This window comes from Elephas maximus, chromosome 11 (assembly GCF_024166365.1).
Source record: "Elephas maximus indicus isolate mEleMax1 chromosome 11, mEleMax1 primary haplotype, whole genome shotgun sequence".
Classification (NCBI taxonomy): domain Eukaryota; kingdom Metazoa; phylum Chordata; class Mammalia; order Proboscidea; family Elephantidae; genus Elephas; species Elephas maximus.
Window position 1 is genome coordinate 77050060 of NC_064829.1, and position 23183 is coordinate 77073242.

Consider the following 23183-nt stretch of genomic DNA (forward strand, 5'->3'; position numbering starts at 1 on the left):
AAACAGATGAAGCACTTTAGACCAAAAAATTTGGAAGACAGCTAGTTGGTCAACCAACTGGAAGGGATCCATATTTGTGCCCATTCCAAAGAGAAATGATCCAACAAAATGTGGAAATAATCGACCAGTGTTATTAATATCACACACAAGTGAAATTTTGCTGAACATCTTTCAAAAGCGACTGCGGCAGTACATCATCAGGGAGCTGCCAGAAACCCAAGCCAGATTCAGAAGAGGACATGGAACCACAGATATCACTGCTGATGGCAGATGGATCCTGGCTGAAAGCAGAGAATATCAGAAACATGTTTACCTGTGTCTTATTGACTATGCAAAGGCATTCGACTGTGTGGATCATAGCAAATTATGGATAACATTATGAAGAATGGGAATTTCAAAACACTTAATTGTGGTCATGTGGAGCCTGTACATACAATAAGAGACAGACGTTTGAACTAATGAGAGGATGCTATGTGGTTTAAAATCAGGAAAGATGTGCATCAGGTTTTATCCCTTCACTATACTTATTCAATCTGTAAGCTGAACAATCAGAAAAGCTGATCTAGATAAAGAAGAAAGTGGCATCAGGATTGGAGGAAGACTCATTAACAACCTATGATATGCAGATGACACAACCTTGCTTGCTGAAAGTAAAGAGGACTCATATGCATGAGGAAGCTGGACAATGAATAAAGAAGACTGAAGAAGAATTGACTCCTTTGAAATATGGTGTTGTCGAAGAATATTGAATATACCATGGACTTCCAGAAAAAACAAATCTGTCTTGGAAGAAGTAGAGCCAGATTGCTCCTTAGAAGCAAGAATGGCAAGACTTCATCTCACATACTTTGGTCAGTGAAAAAGAGGAAGACTGTCAATGAGATGGATTGACATAGTGGCTTCAACAATGGGCTTAATCATAACGGTTGTAAGGATGGCACAAGATGGGGCAGCGTTTTGTTAAAAACTGACTAGATGGCACTAACAACAACAACAACATGAGGTTTGAATAACTTTTTGAATGTCACAGACCAGAAAATGACTTTTTGAATTGAATCATGATTCTCTAGTTATAGGTTGATGATAAATTAAAATTAGATGATATTTCTAGAAGCAAGACTGGTATAAATGATCTTACCAAAACAAAAAATTCCACAACTTTCATAATTTTAATCTATAGCCTTTAAACTCAGTTATTTTTTTTTGTTTATAGACTTATTTCTTAGGAGAATTATGTATTTGTGCAACTCATCCAAAAGCTGTCTACCATTTTATTTATAAAATGAGCCTGAATTCCTTTCTGTAATGTTTTATATTATTCATACATGATATTAGATCAGCTCACTTCTGTATAAACAATAAATCATGGATTTCAATTTTGAAACAATATTAATCATTAATGGTATCTAACTCTATTGCATGGGTATGCACAGATTTCAGCAAGACAAAAATGTTATATGCAACTGAAATAAGCAAAATTAATCTAATATTTCAGGAACATAAAATGTGTTCTTTAACTATCTTTTAGAAATTATGTCAAGTTCCAATCACCATGATTATTTTATAATTGATTTTTTGAAATATTACATTAAACTTCATGCATTTGTTTATTTCCTAAAGAATAGAACCTCATCTCCTTACTAAGGACACTCAAATCTCTTTCCCAATCTTGACTTAGTCTTTTACAAGTCTCTTCTTCTGTTACTCCCTTCCATTTATGCTCTGTATACTTGGGGCTCATCAATAGTCTTTATATATTTAATATTTTTTCAGAACCTTGTTTCTTTTTCTGGTAGTTATCTTCTTCTACATGCCCTAATATCAAAATCCCTCCTTCTCACTTCACCTCAATGTCATCTTTGTCTACCTGACTGTTATATTTATTCTTCAATGTCTAACTCGATTATGAACTCTTCCTTGAAGAACTTTCATCAAGTTCCCATGCCCACTATTCTCCTTGAATCAAATGCTCTTTGATTGATGTTTATAAGGTATTTTTTTCATTCTTTCTCCCCTAAATTTTTTACAGCAGATCATTGTTAGATGGGTCAGGCTCAGTCTTCCTCATCAGACATTTTTCAACTTTGCATTCCCACACATAGCCAAGTGCTTGGAAAGAGAAAATATTTGTTGAATTGAGTTACCTGCTGACAACTGCTATTAAGATGTTCCATGATTTAACCATTGGTATTTGTGAATGCGCCAAGCACTGCGAGTACATGACTGTTGTTATGGACTGAATTGTGTCACCCAAAAGTGTTGAAGTCAGTACTTGTGAATGTGACCTTGTTTGGAGAGTCTTTGAAGATGCTATTTGGTAACATGAGGTCATATTGGAATGGGATGTGCCCTAATCCAATATGACTAGTGTCCTTATACAAAGAAGAGATATAAAAAAAGACATAGAAGGAAAATACCATGCAAAGATGGAGTCAGAGATTAGAGTGATCCATCTGTAAACCAAAGAATGCCAAAGATTGCCAAGAACCACAAGAAGTTAGGAAGAGAGAAGGAAGAATCTTCCCCTAGAGCCTACGGAGAGAGCATGGCCCTACTAACACCTTAATTTTGAAATTCCAGCCTCCAGAACTGTGAAACAATTGATTTCTCTTATTTTAAGCCATCCAGATTATGGTATTTTTTTACAGCAGCCCTAGGAAACTAATACACCTATGATTCCATGAAACACCAAGGATTTCTAGTGCCTACAATTTCTTTATCAGTCATAAAAACACATGTAAAAAAGTCAGAATAAGCCTTAGAAGTTTATCTTAGTAATCTGCTGCTATAACAGAAATAACCCAATAGATGGTTTTAACAAATAGAAATTTATTCTCTCAGTGTAGGAGGCTATTTGGGGTGCCAGCTCCAGGGGAAGGCTTTCTCTCTCTGTTGACTCTGGAGAAAGATCCTTTTCATCAATCTTCCCCTGTTCTAGCAGCTTCTCAGTGCAAGGACCCTGGGTTTAAAGGATGTACTCCACTCTTGGCTCTCCTTGTTTGTGACAATGAGGTCCCTCTCTGCTGGCTTCTCTCTTTAATATCTCAAAAGAGATTGACTCAAGATACAGCCTAATCCTGTAGATTGAGTCCAGCCCCATTAATATAACTGTTTCTAATCTTGCCTCCCATGGGAACAGCAGTCAAGAAATCAACAGATGCATCGCGTTGGGCAAATCTGCTACAAAAGACCTCTTAAAAGTGTTGAAAACCAAAGATGTCACCTTGAAGACTAAGGTGCACCTAACCCAAGCCATGGTGTTTTCAGTTGCCTCATATTCATGTGGAAGCTAGATGATGAATAAGGAAGATCAAAGAAGAATTGACCCCTTTAAATTGTGGTGTTGGAGAAGAATGTTGAATATACCATGGACTGACAAAAGATGGCAGTGGGTTTTGACAAAAGAATGAACAAATCTGTCTTGGAAGAAGTATAACCAGAATGAATGCTCATTAGAAGCAAGGATGGCAAGAATATATGTCACATACTTCAGACATGTTGTCAGGAGGAATCAGTCCCTGGAGAAGGACATCATGCTCGGTAGAGGGTCAGCGAAGAGGAAGACCCCAATGAGATGGATTGGCAAAGTGGCTGCAACAGTGGGCTTAAGCGTAACAACGATTGTGAGGATGGCGCAGGACCAGGCAGTGTTTTGTCCTGTCGTATATAGGATCACTACGAGTAGAAACCGACTCAAGGGCACCTAACAACAACAACAGTCTTGCCTATTAACATTATAGATGTTAGGATTTACAACATATAGAAAAATCACATCAGATCCCAAGATGGCGGACAACCACAAAATAGTGGGAATTGTGACCTAGCCAAGTTGATACATATTTGGGGGGAACACAGTTCATAATACGAACGCTAATACATTTTTGGCATACTCCACTAAATGTCTATGAATTTATACTCAGCCATAATGAAGTGGGAAACCCTGAGCATAGTGGTTAAGTGCTACGGCTGCTAAACAAAGGGTTGGCAGTTCGAATCTGACAGGCGCTCCTTGGAAACTCCATGGGACAGTTCTACTCTGTCCTATAGGGTCGCTGTGAGTCGGAATTGACTCAACAGCACTGGGTTTGTTTTTTTGGTTTGGTAATGAAGTGAGCTGTTTGTTGGGTAGAATGGGCTTTTACAGAGTGCTAGTTTTTATATTGGGGATGGAGAGGATCTGTCAATATTCCATCTATATGTTTACTTTGCTTGAATGAGGCAAAGTCTACCACTTCATTATGTGTCAATTGGCTAGTTACCTCTCTATTATATAACTTTCATATAGGGTAATACTAAAGATAAAATAGTCATTATGCTACCTTCCAACTCTAGAATTCTTTAAATGCATTATACGCTGATATTTCTTTTTTCCCTCAAACTAGTTTCTAGGGAATTGCTCCTACTGTAATATCTTTGTCTTGTAGAGCATATAACTTGCAATGTAGCCTTGCCCTGAGGTAGAGATCCACCACCAATTTTATATGCTCGAAAATTGTCATGTAAGGAATGACATAAGTTTTGCATGACTATATAACTAAAACATTGAAAATCTAGTCTCAATTACACGTAAGTCTTATCTGCATGTTGTGTTTTTAAATAGAAAACAAAAGAGCACGATGACTGTTAATGCCTTTCTCTTGGTATTAGCATTTATACATTTATCGTTAGAAAATGTGGATTTATAAACCAAGTAACTTCATTTTTTTCTGAAAATCTTTTTCATGGTGTGTTTTTGTTGTTGTTAGATGCTATCAGGTCATTTTCAACTCATAGCAACCCTATGTACAACAGAGCAAAATGCCACCTGCTCCTGCACCATCCTCACAATTTTTGCTATGTTTGAGCCTACTGTTGTAGTCACTGTGTCAGTCCACCTCCTTGAGAGTCTTCCTGTTTTTCGCTGACCCTCTACTTTACCAAGCATGATGCCCTTCTCTAGGAATTGGTCCCTCCTGCTAACACATCCAAAGTAAGTGGGACAAAGTCTCGCCATCCTCACTTCTAAGGAGAATTCTACCTGTACTTCTTCCATGACAGATTTGCTCATTCTTCTGGCAGTCCATGGTATATCCAATATTCTTCATGAACACCATAATTCAAAGACATCAAGTGTTCTTTGGTCTTCCTTATTCATTGTCCAGCGTTCACATGCATACAAGCCAATTGAAAATACCGTGGCCTGGGTCAGGTGCATCTTAGTCCTTAAAGTGACATCTTTGCTTTTTTAATGTTTTCAAGAGGTCTTCTATAGCAGATTTTTCCAATGCAATATGTTGTTTGATTTCTTGATTGCTGCTTCCATGGGTGTTGATTGTGGATCTAAGTAAAATAACATCCTTGACAACTTCAATATTTTCTCCATTTATCATTATGTTGCTTAACAATGTATAATATATAAAAAAAATCAAAACTGACAATTTCACAGTAATGTACATGCAATAGAAGAGTGTTATTATTTAACCCTTTTCAGGAAAAGTAGAACTAGGTCACTTTATTTCCCTAACACTTGAATTTCATTTTATTGAGTAAGTCTTTTACTCTTCCTGAGTCTCACGTAACCAGTCCATCTGTAAAGTGAGAAAAGGAAAGCTCTCCACTTGCTTACGTTACAGGAGAGCAATTGTATTAGTTTCTATTGGTGCCATAACAAATTATCACAAATTTAGGAGCTTAAACCAACTCAAATTTATTGTCTCACAGTTTGGTAGATCAAAAGTTCAATGGATATAACTGGATTTAAATCAAGGTTGGCAGGACTGCGTTTCTTTCTGTATGCTCCAAGAGAGAATCCTTTTCTTGCCTTTTCCAACTCCTAGAATACATTCCTTGGGTTGGGGCCCCTTCCTCATCTTCAAAGCCAGGAAAGTCACATCTCTCTGACCCTGTTTTAGTCATCACATCTCTCTCTGAACACATCTTTATCTCTGGGAAAGGTTCTCCACTTTTTAAGGATCCATGTGATTAGTTTGGGCCCGCCTACATAAAATATATATATATATATATATTTTTAGATAATCTAGGATTATCACCCCATGTCAAGGTCCTTCATCTTAATCCATCTGCAAAATTCCTTTTGCCACATAAAGTAACATATCTACAGGTTATGGAGATTAGGACTTTGGCATCTTTGGGTGCCTTTATTCTGCCTGCCACAGCAACAAAGCATTTTAATGTGCTATTTTAAGATCACAGTTTCTTTGAAAATGAATGAACACATACATTATGCAAATCTTTTCAAAAACTCATTTGAAAGCAGTATTTAGAGAATCAGTTTATAGGGTGTCAAAGATGATGACCTGTCCTTTTTTAACTCGGTGTACAAAGAACAGAAAAACACTTAACTTGCATTATGATATGATGGAAGTGAAAGGCCCTGAGGGTTCCCATTCTTTAAGGTATACCCACTGGTTGAGATTTGTTTTGTTTTGTTTGTCTTTCATATATTTGGGTATTTGACATTAGGCAAACTATTGATGAAACAGTTTTCCACTTTTCATTATGGAAATTGAACTGTAACTCCCCCTCCCTACTGCCTGGCAGCCTGGCTATGGCCATATAACCTATGTTCTACTCGTCAAACACCCACGCCCAGTGCCCAGTGACAATGTTCTCTAGCATCAGTGTCCCATGGTTTTTGGCATTTTCTGGGTATGATTTTTAAGCTTTCTGTTGACTCTGTGAGCATCTTGATATCCTTAAAATAAATTCCATCACTGATTACATTAGCCTGATACTTACAACCAAAAATGCATATCTATGTATTTCTCCTTATCCCTAAATCCAAGGAAGCAAATAATTTAGCAGGGAAAAAAAAAAAAAAAAAAACCTGGATCTACTGACGTATATGAGCCTGTCAAGAGTATATATACTATGATGCCAATAACTAAAAATCTGGTAAGCAAATTTTCAATAATTCAGAATGAGAATTGAAAACTAGCTATGATTTAGAAAGCATGTACACATGCTTCTAAAAAAGAGTAAAACTGTTAGCTCAGATATTAAACTTTTTGTATCATGGTGAGTTTTAATTAGAAGAAAATAAGGCGTGGTTTTCTTTTCCTATCTATTCACAAAAATAACTCCATTAGAGAGTCAGTTTGCTGTATTTTAGGTAGCCAGAAGAATGGAGTTATAGGTAACACTGATTTTCTCATTACAGTGTCTGTGTAGCATAAGAACGTCTCTTGGTAAGGGATGATATTCAAATTTAATAGTATTTACAAAATTGTATTTCCAGGCATCATAGAAAGATACTTTTTTTGTTCACTTCTTCTAAAAGAAACTTTAAAAAAAAAAAATAAGTAAAAGGGGAGAGGTAAGAACTCTACCTCATGTTTGGAACTATAAAACAAGTCAAATTTGGGGAAAAAGAAACTTTTTTCTGTGTGTATATGTTGTTTATGCAAGTAAGAAACTCACCTATAGTTAGACACATCAACACTAGTCATATCAAAGCAGTGTAAGCTTCATCTTCATATTTTTACATGTGCAGCCAAATGGTTTGATTCCAATGACAGACTAATGGCATGTGAGTTAAAATCTAGTACTGCTACAACAAATGAAGATGTTAGAAGGAAACAGATGTGCAAGGACAGAGAGGAGTAAATTAGATTTAAGTGAAGAGGGTGATCTGTTCAATATGGTGGCTTTTAGGAGCTACAGTGCGGCGACGTATATATTTGAGAGTAAAAGAGCCAAGGAGGTTGATTTAAAAATCTAGGAGAATTAATATTTAAAACAGGGATGGAAAAGACAATAATCTGGAAAGTACAACTTTTAAAGAATTAAATTTTAAAAGAAGCGTTCCATTTTAAAAAGAAGGAAGGGATTAATTGCCAATTATGTAGTAAATAAATAATATATGTAGTAAATAGTACTAATAGAAGTTGGCTTTCTTTCAATAAGTTTCCCCTGTTAATGTCTGATCATTAACCCATTTAAAAGTGCGTCATTTTCTGCAACACTATATCATGAATTCAAAACTGTTTCCAGCCACTTAATAGAAAGCAAGTTTCATTAAACCAGACATCCAAGGAGAAAGATGAATTAGAATACAGAATGAGGAGGGTAACCTCATTCTAAATTAAAAAAAAAATAATAATGACTCTCCCATATTATTTTGTTACATGACACAAGGGTATTCCCCAGGGATATCATCTCTGTAAATTCTTAAAAACATAGACTGTCCCAAGCCTCTTCTTAAATAACCAACAGAAAGCAAATCAGTTTGGTGCCTTGTTCCTATGCATAATGAATATAAGTATCCCTGAGTTTTTCTCCTACTAGGAACAATTAAAAAAAAAAAAAAAAAACTCGTTCCCATTGAGTCCATTGCAACTCGTAGCGACCCTATAGGACAGAGTAGAACTGCCCTTAGGATTTCCAAGGAGCACCTGGTGGATTCAAACTGCTGACCTTTTGGTTGACTGCCGAAGCTCTTAACCACTACAACACCAGGGTTTCCGCTATGAACAATAGTAATGTTTTGTGTGTGTGACGAAAATGTATATAAGAAAACATACATAATCTCAATAATTTCTATATATACAATTCGGTGACATGGAACAATAATATTTTAGTATGCTAAATATATTATAAAAGACCCAAACCCACTGCCATTGAGTTGATTCTGACTCATAGCGATAAATATGTTATACACTTGACAAATATTTATTGATGATTAGCATTTCAGCAAGCAAGGATGGTGAGAGTTCGTCTCACATACTTTGGGCATGTTATCAGGAGTGACCTGTCCCTGGAGAAGGACATCATGCTTGGTAAAGTAGAGGTCTAGCAGAAAAGAGGAAGACCCTTGACAAGATGGATTGACACAATGGCTATAACAATGGGCTTAAACATAACAAACATTGTGAGGATGGTGCAGGACCAGGCAGTGTTGAAATGAACTTTGTAGATCTATGTTCCCTAAAACTAGTTCTCAAAAGAGGGTTCGGACTTCCTTTTCACTTCTTTCTGCCCAATCATTCCTGAGGTAGCAGTTAAAATTAGGGTCAACTCTTCTCAAAATTGATCAAGACAGTTCACTCTCTGTTGGATTTGGGTTGAAAAGTGGAGGACAGATGTACTTGTCAAAGTTAAAGCTTTATTCTTAAGCCTGTGGATTTCCAATTATGTTCAGAAACCTTTTTTTTTTTTAAGTGTCAATCTTGTGGAATCACATACTCTGATTTTCAGAAAACTTGTAAACTAATATTGAGGTATCAGATTACCAAGAGCTCATCAAAAAGACCCTATAATGCATATGTCCATTTATCTGGCACACATAATCTTGACATCCACATGTTCTTTCACAATTGCCTATAGAATAAAAGTTCCTGTAGTCCCAACCAAGACATTCAGCTGAATTAATTAGACTTAATCATCTTTGCTTCCACTTGTCTCATTTTGTTGTACTGTGATGGCATGAGTGTTGCTGTGAGGCTGGAAACTATGCCACCAGTATTCACATACCAGCAGGGTCATTCATGGCAGACAGGTTTTAGCTGAGCTTCCAGACTGAGACAGACTAGAAAGAAGGACCCACCCTTCAAGGAAGACCACTTAATACAACTATTATTCAAGTTTATGCACCAACAACTTAGGCCAAAGATGAAGAAACTAAAGATTTTTACCAGCTTCTGCAGTCTGAAATTGATCAAACGTGCAATCAGGATGCATTGATAATTACTGGTGATTGGAACGCTGAAGTTCGAAACAAAGAAGAAGGATCTGTTGTTGGAAAATATAGCCTTGGTGATGGAAATGATAGAATTTTGCAAAACCAATGACTTCTTCATTGCAAATATCTTTTTTTACCAACATGAACAGTGACTATACACATGGATCTCTCCATATAGAATACACAGAAATCAAATTGGCTACATCTGTGGAAAAAGACAATGGAAAAGCTCAATATCATCAGTCAGAACAAAGCCAAGGGCCAAATGTGGAACAAACCATCAATTGTTCATGTGCACGTTCAAGTGGAAACTGAAAAAAATTAGAACAAGTCCATGAAAGCCAAAGTACAACATTGAGTATATCGCACCTGAAGTTATTGACCATCTCAAGAATAGATTTGACACATTGAACACTAATGACCAAGACCAGACGAATTGTGGAATGACATCAAGGACATCATACATGAAGAAAGCAACAGGTCATTAAAAAGACAGGAAAGAAAGAAAAGATGAAAACGAATGTCAGAAGAGACTCTGAAACTCTTGAACATCAAATAGCTAAAGCAAAAGGAAGAAATGATGAAGGAAAAGAACTGAACAGAAGATTTCAAAGGGCAGCTCAAGAAGACAAAGTATTATAATGACATGTGCAAAGGCCTGGAGTTAGAAAACCAAAAGGGAAGAACACGTTCCACCTTTCTCAAGCTGAAAGAACTAAAGAAAAAATTCAAGCCTCACGTTGCAACAGTGAAGGATTCTATGGGAAAACATTAAATGACGCAGGAAGCATCAAAAGAAGATAGAAGGAATACACAGAGTCATTATACCAAAAAGAATTGGTCAGCGTTCAGCCATTTCAAGAGGTAGCATATGAATCAGGAACTGATGGTACTGAAGGAATATGTCCAAGCTGCACTGAAGGCATTGGCAAAAAACAAGGCCCCAGGAATTGACGGAATGTCAATTAAGATGTTTCAACAAAACGGTATAGCACTGGAAGTATTCACTCATCTATGCCAAGAAATTTGGAAGACAGCTATCTGGCCAACTGACTGAAAGAGATCCATATCGATGACTATTCCCAAGAAAGATGATCCAACTGAATGCAGAAATTCTTCAACAATATCATTAATATCACACAAAAGTAAAATTTTGCTGAAGATCATTCAAAAGCGGCTGCAGCAGTATATTGACAGGGAACTGCCAGAAATTCAGGCAGGGTTCAGAAGAGGATGTGGAACCAGGAATATCATTGCCGATGTCAGATGGATCCTACCTGAAAGCCTGTGTTTTATTGACTATGCAAAAGCACTTCACTGGGTGGGTCATAACAAATTATGGACAACATTGCAGAGAATGGCAATTCCAGAACACTTAATTGTGCTCATGAGGAAACTGTACACCACAGATCAAGAGGCAGTCATTTAAACAGAACAAGGGGATACTACATGGTTTCAAGTCAGGAAAGGTGTGTGTAAGGGTTGTATCCTTTCACCATACCTGTTCAATCTGTATGCTGAGCAAATAATACGAGAAGCTAGACTCTGAAGAACGGGGCATCAAGATTGGAGGAAGATGCATTAACAACCTGCATTATGCAGATGACACAACCTTGCTTGCTGAAAGTGAAGAGGATCTGAAGCACTTACTGATGAAGATCAAAGACCACAACCTTCAATATGGATTATACCTCAACATAAAGGAAACACAAATCCTCACAACTGGACCAATAAGCAACATCATGATAAACGGAGAAATGATTGAAGTTATCAGGGATTTCATTTTACTTGGATCCACAATCAACACCCATGGAAGCAGCAGTCAAGAAATCAAAAGACTCATTGCACTGGGCAAATATGCTGCAACAGACCTCTTTAAAGTGTTGAAAGCAAAGATGTCACCTTGAAGAATGAGCTCCATCTGACTCAAGCCATGGTATTTTCAGTTGCCTCATATGCATATTGAAAGCCGAACAATGAATAAGGAAGACCAAAGAAGAATTGACCCCTTTGAATTGTGCTGTTGGCAAAGAATACTGAATATACCATGGACTGCCGAAAGAAGGAACAAATCTGTCTTGGAAGAAGGATAACCAGAATGCTCCTAGAAGCAAAAAAAAAAAAAAAAAAAAAATCACAGCAAAAATATGTCTCACATACTTTGGACCTGTTATCAGGAGGAATCTGTCCCTGGAGAAGGACATCATGCTTAATAAAGTAGAGGGTCAGCAAAAAAGGGAAGACCTTCAGTGAGATGGATTGATACAGTGGCTGCAAAAATGGACTTACACATAACAGTGATTGTGAGGATGGCGCAGGACCGGGCAGTGTTTTGTTTTGTAGTAACATAGGGTCGCTATGAGTTGGAACCGACTCAATGGCACCTAACAGCAACAACGGTCATCTTTGAGTTATGCAACATCCTTTTTTTACTGTCCCTTATAAAAAACCCTTTGCCATCAAGTCATTTCCGATTTATAACAACGCTACAGAACAGAGTAGAACTGATGCACAGAGTTTCCAAGGCTGTAAGCTTTACAGAAGAGGATTGCCACGTTTACCTCCTGCCAGAGTGACTGGTGGGTTTGAATTACTTACCTTTTGTTTAGCAATGGAACATTTAACCACTGTGCCACCAGGGCTTTTCTGTTTCGTATGTATGGAATTTTTTTTTTTAAATCAGTGACCATTACTTGAATATTTTGACTAAATACTGATGAGCTGAAATGTGCTTGAACAATTTTTTTGTTTGTTTTTAACCACTGTTCTTCTCTACATCTTTTTTAACTCCATATGCCTTAACTTAAAGGACTCTAGAAAAGGCAAGCTATATGTCATTGTTGCTATTTTTTCCATGCTAGTATCTTAGCATCTTAACCCATCCTAAGTTAATAAGACCTATATTTAGGAAAACTGCAATTAATATAAAGAGCCTTCTTTTGGTTTGATCTGTCATTGGTAGAAAAAAACCCTGTTTTTAATGTATGAGTAGGGGTGTATCATTAAAATGGATACCTAAGATAATAAGATGGTATGTTGCCAGATAGCATGCAGCTTCTTTGTCAGAAAGAACTTATTTTAGGAAGAGATCCAAAATTTTATTCATAATGTATTAACATACAGATGCCCACACTTAAGAAAAGAGAACAAGGCAATTTCACAGCAAGAAAAACTGTCGGCATTTTTGAGTTCTAATTAAGAATGAACGCATGTGAGCCAGAGAGGTAGCTATGCCAGGCAGGAGGATGAGTGGCATGGAGCCAACACAGCACATTTCTATGCAAAGAATATGGTAACTGCTGTCTGCTGTGTTCCAATTACTATACATCAAACAATGGGCTCGACTCTATAATGGGATGAGAGAATGTAAATAAGGCCTGCTTACCTTTTTTAAAAACACAATTGCACTTGCCAGAATGTGAATCTGACCTGGAAGTCAGTGGTTTCTTCAAATAAGAAAAAAATGATTCACCAACTCTACTCGTCTCAGAAGTGCCAAATCCAAAGGTGAGTCCAAGGCTCAAGCCAAAAGAAGTAAGGGACAGCTTTGGAGAAGAGACAGATGCTATCCTTGGAGTTCCTATCTTCTTTTGTTGGGTAGCATCAGGTCCCTCTTCAATCTTTCTTAATGATAAAAGGTAAAATAAATCAATGAATAGTATTAGTAGTTTCCATGGATACTTAAATTAAGAATTTGTGCATAAGAAATAATGTGGATGGCAACACAGCCATACCCATCACCTGCAAGTAGACAACACAAATGTGAGGCACATTGGTTTTTCTTATATTTCCCAAATGCATGCTTGTTTAATTTGCTGTGTAAGATGAAGGCAGCATCATTGCATCACCTTTCTTCTCAATCCCTTTGAAATAATGCTTCGTGGAGTCTTATTAGGTGATTTGTGGACCAAGAATCCGGTACTTGTTCGTTTAAACCATGTCCAGAACTCTGAATCCCAAAAACCATTATAAGCCGTAGCTAATGGCCATAGAGCTTGTGTCTATACGTGGAGATAGCTTCTGTAAGGTAGATTTCAGATATTCCCTCTGCTGACAGATTTAGGATTAACTTTTCCTCAACCTCTAAACAGAAAGCTAATGGAAGAGGAGGAAAAATGTATAGATCCCCAAATATTCCTTCCTACACACACGTATAAATGTACATGTTGATGTAAGTGAAAAACACAAGATTATGCTCTTCCTCACCCATAAATTCACTGAACCAAGTGTAAAGTGGATAAAAAGGTGCGTGTCTGTATATGTGTTTATGTATACATTCTTGTGCTGATACTATTGATAATGGAAAAGTAAAAAAAAAAAAAAAAATAGCTGTCTAAGTAGATTAAATACCAGATGAAAAAAGCTAAGAAGCTGAAATGGTTGTTTCTGGAGAGGGAGAATTGCAGGTGGGGAGGCTAAAGCAGGGAACTGCTTTTAAATATGAAAACATGAATTAAAATGAAGAAAATTCTGCAAAAGTAAGGAATGAAAATAAACAACCCTCAAATGAAAATAGGTAGCTAATATCCATCTATAAAATGAAGAACTGTATAGCCATTAAAAAAGAACAGAGTAGATCTAGAATGTTCTGAATCTTCAAATATGTTCCAGATATATTATTAATTCAAAAAGTACTAATTACACGTCAGGCATGTTTGAGGCAAGTCAACGATAGTGAACAACACAGAAAATGTCCCATATTCTCCAGGCTTTACATTTTAGTGAGGGGCAATATAAAGTATACAGGCATACCCACTGCCGTCAGGTTGATTCCGACTCATAGTGACCCCATAGGGTTTCCAAGGCTGTAAATCTATGTGGAAGCAGACTGCTACGTCTTTCTTCTGCAGAGCCACTGGTGGTTTCTAACTGGCAACCTTTTGGATAGTAGTCAAGTGCCTATAACCAATGCACCACAGCATGTAAGCATATAGTATTTCAAATGGTCATCAGTTCAATGGAGTAGAGCAAAACAATTTAAGAAGGTAGCGTGTGTGTGGTGTCAGGCAGTGGTGGCCCAGTAATAGAATTCTCACCTTCCATACAAGATCCAGATTCGATTCCTGGCTAATGCGCCTCATGCGCAGCCACTACCCATCTGTCAGTGGAGGCTTTCGTGTTGCTATGATGCTGAACAGGTTTCAACAGAGCTTCCAGACTAAGGCAGATTAGGAAGAAAGGCCTGGCAACCTACCTCCAAAAAACCAGGCCATGTAAACCCTATGGAGTCACTATGTGTTGGAATCCATTCCACAGCAACTGGTTTTCACAGAATCAGAGTGAGAAACCCAGAGTTGGGTTGGTTGGGTGGTTCTGGCTTGGGGTCTCTCATGAGGTTGCAGGCAAGTTGTTTGCCGCAGGTGCAATCCCTATTGATTTGATAGGGGTTAAGGTTCTGCTCCCAAGCTTACTCCCATGGCTGTTGGCAGGAAGCTTCAGCCCTCTCCATGTGGGCCTTTCCATAGAGCTGCTGAAGACATGGCTTCCTGCAGAGTTAAACATCCAAGTGAAAGTGAGAGAAAACACACCCAAGATGGAAGCCCAGTCTATATACAACCTAATCTCAGAAGCATGTGCCATCATGTCTGCTATTTCTATTTAATGAAGTTAAGTCTCTTAAGTCCAGCCCATACTTAAGGAGAGTAAAATCAAGCTCCAGCTCTTAAGGGAAGAAACATTAAAGAATTTGTTGATGTGTCTTACAACTATTATCAAGAGCATCTTATCTTCAACTTAGTTCTTATTTTTATTATCAGTGTACTTAGTATGTTTTGTTTTCATCATGTTACAATTTATTAAAAATATCTGTGATATTTAAAATGAGAATGGTCTAGTAGAAAATGCATGGAATTATAATTAAGAATATCTGGATTTGAATATCAACTCTTCCATTTATTAATGTGTGATCCTGGGCTAATTCCTTACTTTAGTTTTTTTATTTTTGTAAATTCAATAATGACATTCATTATGAAAATTAAGTGAGGTAATACATCTAAAGCAAAGCAGTAACACTTAGAAAACATTCAGTAAATATTACTCTGGTGGTGTAGTGGTTAAGTGCTGTGGCTGCTAACTAAAGGTCAAACCCGCCAGGCGCTCCTTGGAAACTCTATGGGGCAGTTTTACTCTGTCCTATAGGGTCGCTATGAGTCCACAGTGGCAACAGGTTTTGTTTTTTTGTTGTTTATTATTATTACCTTTATTTTTTTTTCAATTTACGAATCATATTTATCTATATTCACATTCCTTAAAACAATTTTAATATGTAATTATAAGTAGTGAAATAAGTAATACAGCGATCATTATAATACTGAGCGTTTTACTCAAACAGCAAATCCCATATTTGCACATATACATGTGGCAATGAAAGTCTATTAGTGGTTTTAGCTGACAAGAGCAATGAGATGCACAGTTAGTCAGGAAATGTACCATATGCCATATTACACCTGGACACTGTGTGGTTGCACCTTAATCACCTTCCTAATGTCATTATAGTACCTGGATATTGGAAGACATATGGCATTTTGCCTCCTTGTGATGCTTTTCCATCCTAGACTTGGTTGACAGTTATTTACTATTAATCTTCTGCCAGCTGTAAATATGAAGATGTTAAATATAAAACTCTGCTCCACAGAAGGGCTTGCTCTTGCTTATTTTTAAACACTCTTCCTTTATTGGTGTCAGGATTTCCATTATCTGTGCTTTTCATTCCCTCCCAAGCAATTCTTATTAAAAAATGATTATCAGTTCTTTGTTATGAATGCAATTAAAAAATAAAAGTTATAATAAAACTCTTTAGTTCTTAATTGTTGCCCATGTTACATTAAAATAGAAAGCCCTCTCTCCATCCAGTTTTTTTTTTTTAATTTTATTTCAAGATGTAAAATGCTAAAAGACATTCTTGGATAGAACTTATCTGAACAGATATCCTTTTATAAATTTTCCAATTTTTGGAAAAAGAATCCTGAGCAAGTTTTAGACAAAGTCAGAATCTGCTTGAATGGCAATCTTCGCCTCATTTGACAGCAGGGTGCGTGGAAGAAGGGAAAGAAATTAATATACCATGGTTTGTTATATAAACAGGTGACCCACTGCATCTTCCTTAACTTAAAGCTTGGAAAAAGCCCCACCCTATTAAACATATAGCTTAACAGTCTTGTGCCAGTGAGATTGAGAATGCAGGTTGAAAAACAAACAAGGAAGCAAAGGAACAAAAACCTGGTTCTAAGAAGAGCCCCTGGTATTTAAAACACCAAGAGGTCCTGTTCTACTCTTCATTTATCTACCTGTGTCAGTCAGAATACAGAAAGGAGAAAGAAATCACACCAGCAATTTGAACAAGGGAAATTCAGCAAAAAGAATCGTTAACTAGGTTGACAATTAATCGTTAACTAGCTATGAGACAGAGTAGAACTGCCCCATAGAGTTTTCAAGGACCACCTGTTGCCTTTTTGGTTAGCAGACATAGAACTTAACCACTAGGCCACAACTAGGTAATAGGTGGCTATCAAATAAAAGGGATGAAAGAGAACTCTAAGGCAGAATAGAAGTGGCAGCTGTAGAAAGGAACTAACACCCCTGACCCCCGCAGTTGAGAGACAAGTGAACAAGGAGATACTGAGAAACTTGGAGGAGGAACCCACAAGGTAGAGATCAAGACACCTAAATCTCCTACCTAAGGAGCCCTGGTGGTGTAGTAGTTAAGAGCTCGGCTGCTAACCAAAAAGTCGGCAGTTCAAATCCACCAGCCACTCCTTGGAAACCCTATGGGGCAGTTCTACTTTGTCCTGTAGGGTTGCTATGAGTCAGAACTGACTCAACGGCACCTAACAACAACAGAACAAAAAAATCTCCTAAATTAGGAGATTGTGTGGCTGCTCTAAGAGCACACTGCCCACCCATTCCTGGGGTAATGAAGCAAATTGAGGCTGCCTGAAGCCACCAGAACAGCCAAGGGCCACAGGAACGCTTAGAGACCAGCAGCACTCAACAGCCTTGGGGCCACCAGAGGACAAAAACAAAAGCAGGAGGAAGAAAAGAAAACCCCTCCTTCAGTCTCTGCATAGTACCCCCCTGTATGCAGAGGAAGGAAAAACGCAGTTGACTGAGTCCAGCTCCAGTATCACAAAGTGGGAGAAAGAAGAGAGGATTTGGAGCTGCGAAAAAACACATGAACAACTGCCAAACCAAGTGTGTCAAGAATTGAGTTGTTCCACTTGACAATAATGTGTTACTGTTGTTTCATCTCCTCTGTTGGTATTGGTGACTGTTAACAATATTTCATCGTTTCACGTATTTTTGCTTGGTCAATCTAGCAGTTTATTTATTTATTTTGTTAATGTAGTAGTTTATAATCCCTTAAACCTTTGTTACCTATTTCTTTACAAAGTATTTTGAATAAAAATATAAATATATTCTCCAAACACATGTTATCTAAAACAGAGCATACTAAACCCAAACATCATAATCCCTAATAATTCAGAGCCTCCCCATCATGTTAATAACTGTAGTGTTATGATACCTGTGTAACACTGAGGGAGGCACGTATGTTTCCCCTCTCCTATCTGGTCCAAACTATCTCTAATTATTTACTTAGAAACTCCTACTTTTTTCTTCTGTCAGTAATTCTTCTGCTGTATTATTTGAAATAAAATCAATCATTATTAAATTCTTGCCTGAGTCAGTAGGAAATAAAACCAGAAGAAGGTATAGTATGGGTGGGACAAGCACTTACAGCTCAATTATGAAGACCTGGTATAGAGTGGCCTCACAATAAATAGAAATTTGAAATCAATATATTGCTATTAGAATTGTTAATACTATAATAAAGATGATTCCTACTTCAAATATTTCACTTAGGAATAACATATTTAAATAATAATTGAAAATATCAACAGAAAAGCTTTCATAAGCTGGGCTAGTATTAATTGTGAAATACTAATTAAAGGTAATGAGATGTCAGGCCTCAATTGAGCGGACACTTGATAAGTTGCATACTAACCACGGGCAAGAATTGCTGCAAAAACTTTCCAGGCAGATACTGTGTGCACAAAAGTGTTCAGATGGGTAAGTGTAAGGCATTTTCACGAACAATGCTTAACCACCTGGAGCAGAGATTTTAGAAAGTAGTAAGCTGTTCAGCATATTTATTGAGCCACTAGTATCTGCCTGACCCTGTCCTAGATGCTAGGAAAGTGAAGGGGTGAAAAAGATAAACCAAGTGTATGCCCTTAAAAAGCCTTATTCTAGTGACTTTGATATTTTGCTACAATGTTAAGTAGGATAAAACAAACCCCTTGCCTTCCAGTTGATTCTGACTTATAGTGACTCTATAGGACAGAGTAGAACTGCTGGATAGGGTTTCCAAGGAGTGGCTGGTGGATTTGAACTGTCAACATTTTGATTAGCAGCGATAACTTGCTGTATTTCTTCACCCTTGCGCACCAGGTCTCCTTAAGTATGATAAAGAAGGTGAAATAAGTAATAGGCTAGAAAGAAGAGTCATTAGTGGGCAGATAGGTTTTGGTTAGATTCTGAAAGGTCTTGAAGTTTGGATTTTCTTCTATTCATAAGAGAAAGAATTTAAAAATTTTGAACACAGGTATAGTAAGGAAAAACACTTTAGTAAGGCTAATTACAGGCACATCTAGTGTTGGACTAACGTGGTGGTGCTTGGTATCAGGAACCCTGTTTGTAGTTTAAGCAAAAAAGACATCATGACTAGTTATTTCTCACAAAGTCTTACTCATTCTAAGTAAACTCTATGAAAGCAGGGCACTGTCTGTTCTTGCTCAGTAACTGTAATAATCATTGGGACAGAGTAGACATTCAATATTTATTGAATGACAAAATAAGTGAATGAATCATGCATGCACTCTGTGAGTGTGTCTATATATCTGTGACAGAGATACGTGGATTTTTTTACACAGGGTATTTTTAAAGATAATGGCCATGTCTCATATTGTTAAAAGGGACAGAAATCTGACTCCTGAATACTCAAAGCATTATATTATTACACCTCCCCCAAAAAAGAAAGAATATGAAATTTAAAAAAAGATTGCCATCAGAATTATTTTCAGCATCATTCCTAATTTTTTGTTTTCCCGTAACTGAATCTAAAAGTTTACTTAGAATGAATGGCTGTCCATTTTAAAAATGATTGTTTTTGTAACGTAGCATATGCTATTTTCATTTATTTAAGAGCTCCGTACTGGTATTCTCTAAGATTAATCTGTGTTTTGATTAATCAGGGACACTAAATATATTTTCTATATTCTCCCCCGTGACGGTCCATTAACTCTGATACCTGAAATTTTAAAACAGAAAGTTTCAACTATTGTTAAAAAATACCCTGGGTATTAGAACAGGATTGTTGTTTCAAAAAGAAAAGGAAAACTGGAAAACAAAAAAAGAAAAAAAACAACATATAAAAATGGCTTTTAAATATGTGGATTATATGTAGCTCAAGAAAACACAGTCCAGGATTTAGGATGTATTGTTTTTATGCATCATTTCCAGTTAGATGTTTTCCTTTTTATACCCTAATTTTCTGCATCTCTTAGGACATAAAAGAAAAGTATGATTAGTGCTGTGTGTTTGAGGTTCTGTTGCCTTGGAAGCTGAGCTCTACTGCTTTGAAGTACATTTCCATTCCAGCACCTGCAATTGATTTGTACCAGTTAAAATATTAATGGAAATGCAAACTAAAGCTTTCATAAAGTTTTCTAGAACACTCTTTGATGACTCTAATAGATGTTTTAATTAAACACTATTAGCTATGATTTGTATTGAATTACAGAAAACGTGGAGTGATTTCTAGTCTCTTAGGGGCATTTTTAATATGGGTTTAATATGTAATTTAGTCAGTTCTACTCATTATTAAAAAATTGTTAGTATAAAACATGCATAAATTGTCATAACCATAACTAGTTTTTTTGGAATTCAATGATTTTAGGGTACCATTGTGTCTACATTTTTTAATAAAAGACTAATTTATACATTTAAATTATTAACCAAGTCAAGTCATTTATTTCTTTTCATAAACATTTTTTGAGTAACTACTACATGTTAGGCATAGATTAGTGCTGCTTCAGAAAAGATCACAGCCCAGAAGATAAATTTACAAAAAAAAGTAGTTACGTCATTTGCATACATACATATACAATGACAACTGTAACAAAAAACAAGTTGAACTCTGATTTTATGTGCTTGACTCAACCTGCATTTCACAGAGAATTCTGAGAATTTATTGGATTACCTTTTTAACGGGGGAACGTGTTCACAAACTATACCACAAAATATAGAGTGATATTTTCCATGGAAATCTTAAAAACTAAACTCAAGAATCTAAGAGGTGCAAAGGAGAAAATATTCCTTGTATAAAACCTCTTAAGTCTGCTACATTGCAAAAAATAGAGTTGTTTACAGTAATTCTAAATAATTTAAATACCTTATACCACAAAACTGGTATAAGTTAAATATGATTATCTGCCACTTAATGAAAAGACAGCTGTGGAGAGAATGTGTAAGTGCAGGGGAGGTAAATGACACTCAGTCAGCCTAGATGAAGTGAAGCCAAGGATGTGTTTGACTGGACAAAAGGTAATCGAAATCTTCTCTTTCAAGAAGGAGGAGATTTTCCAAGGGTCAAATAACCCAGTAATGTACATGGTTGGAAGAATTTGTCTGAAACATAATTCTCATTAGAATGGTAATTATTTAAGAATAAATTGTTCCTAGCTATTCTGGTTACTTTAGAACTTTTTTGGTTTATTCTAGATTTTGATCATTAAGTCTCTTAGTCACATTTTCCCTCTTTCTTTTCAGAATAGAACAGCAACAAAGATGTCTGTTTAAAGTTAAATTAAGTACCGAAAACACCTGTGGAGATTCCATGAAAACAGAAAATGAAGAAGAGGCTAGACTGACTAAGGAAAAAAAGACAGAATACTCAAAATATTAAACTCAGAAGAGAAAATGGGGGCATTACTACCGAACATACAGAAATAAAAATTATAAGAGAATATTATGAACAAATGGATGTCAACAAATTAGATAATCTAGGTGAAATGGACTAATTCCCAAAACACATAAACTACCAAAACTACTCAATAAGAAATAGGAAATGTTGCATAGACCTATTATAAGAGATTGACTAAGTAATCAAAAAACCCCTGATAACAAAAAACAGGACCAGATGGTTTCAGAGATGAATTTTATCAAACATTTAAAGAACAATTAACACCAATTCTTCTCAAATTCTTCCAAAATATAGAAGATGAGGGAACACTTCCTAACTCATTCTATGAGGCCAACATTACCCTGATATCAAAGCCAGACAAAGGTATCACAAGAAATCTACTGATCAATATCCCCTATAAAGATAGATGCAAAAATCCTCAACAAAATACTAGCAAAGAGTATTCAGCAACACATTAAGCGGATTACATACCATGATCAAGTGGGGTTTGTCACCAAATGCAAGTGTGGTTCAACATAAAAAATGAATCAGTGTAATAACACACCCCGTAATAGAATAAAGGAAAGTAAACAAACAGACCACATGATCATCTCACGTGATGTATAAAATGTGTTTGACGAAATCCAACAAACTTTCATGATTAAAAAAATGCTTAACAAACTAGGAATAGAAGGAAACTTCATCAACCTCATAGAGGACATTTATGAAAAACCCACAGGTAACTTTTTTTTAACATCATAGTCAATGATGAAAACCTGGAAGTATTTCCCATAGCATTGAGGAACAAGACAAGAATGCCTGCTTTGACCACTCCTAGTCAACATTGTACTGGATGTTTTAGACAGAGCCATTAGGCAAGAAAAAGAAAGAAAAGACATCCACATCAGAAAGGAAAAAGGAAAGTGGTTTCTATTCACAGATGGCATGATTTTATATACAGAAAAATCAAAAGAATCCACATAAAAACTATCAGAGTTAATGAACATACTCAGCAATGTTACAGGATACAATATCACTAGATAAAAATCAGTTGTATTTCTATACACTAGCAATAAACAATCAGAAAGGGAAACTAAGAAAACCGTTCCATTTACAGTACCATCCAAAAAAATAAAATACTTGGAAATAAATTCAACCAAGGAGATGGAAGACTTGTACATTGAAAACTATAAAACCTTGCTGAAACAAAGTAAAGAAAACCTAATATTAATGAAAAGAGATACCACATTCATAAATTGGAAGACGTAATATTGTTAAAATGTCAATATTACCCAAATTGATCTACAGATTTAATGCAATCCTTATTAAAATTCCAATGACCTTTTTCTAATACTAGTTACAATATGATAGATTTGACTCTCTTCTATCTCATTGCCTTTTTTTTCCCTACCACTGGTATTTCAACTATTTAAAATCGTGTATGTAGAATTATGAGTCAAATTACATATGAAAATGTGTGCTTGCTTATTAACATATGAATATAGACATTACTTTACTCACTCATTCATTAAGTTATTATTTAAG

The 23183-nt window shown here is 36.3% G+C and overlaps 1 protein-coding gene across 9 annotated transcripts in view; it reads left to right on the forward strand.

Moving 5' to 3' along the window:
• The window catches only part of CCDC102B (coiled-coil domain containing 102B), a 453215-nt gene extending 430320 nt beyond the window's left edge, over window positions 1-22895 (forward strand). For all 9 annotated transcript variants that reach the window (XM_049901993.1, XM_049901991.1, XM_049901994.1 and 6 more), the window contains one exon: window positions 21506-22895. In XM_049901993.1, coding sequence (XP_049757950.1) covers window positions 21506-21641 — 136 coding nt within the window. In that variant the 3' untranslated portion in view covers window positions 21642-22895. The remainder of the gene's footprint in view (window positions 1-21505) is intronic.
• The last annotated feature ends 288 nt before the right edge of the window (window positions 22896-23183 follow it).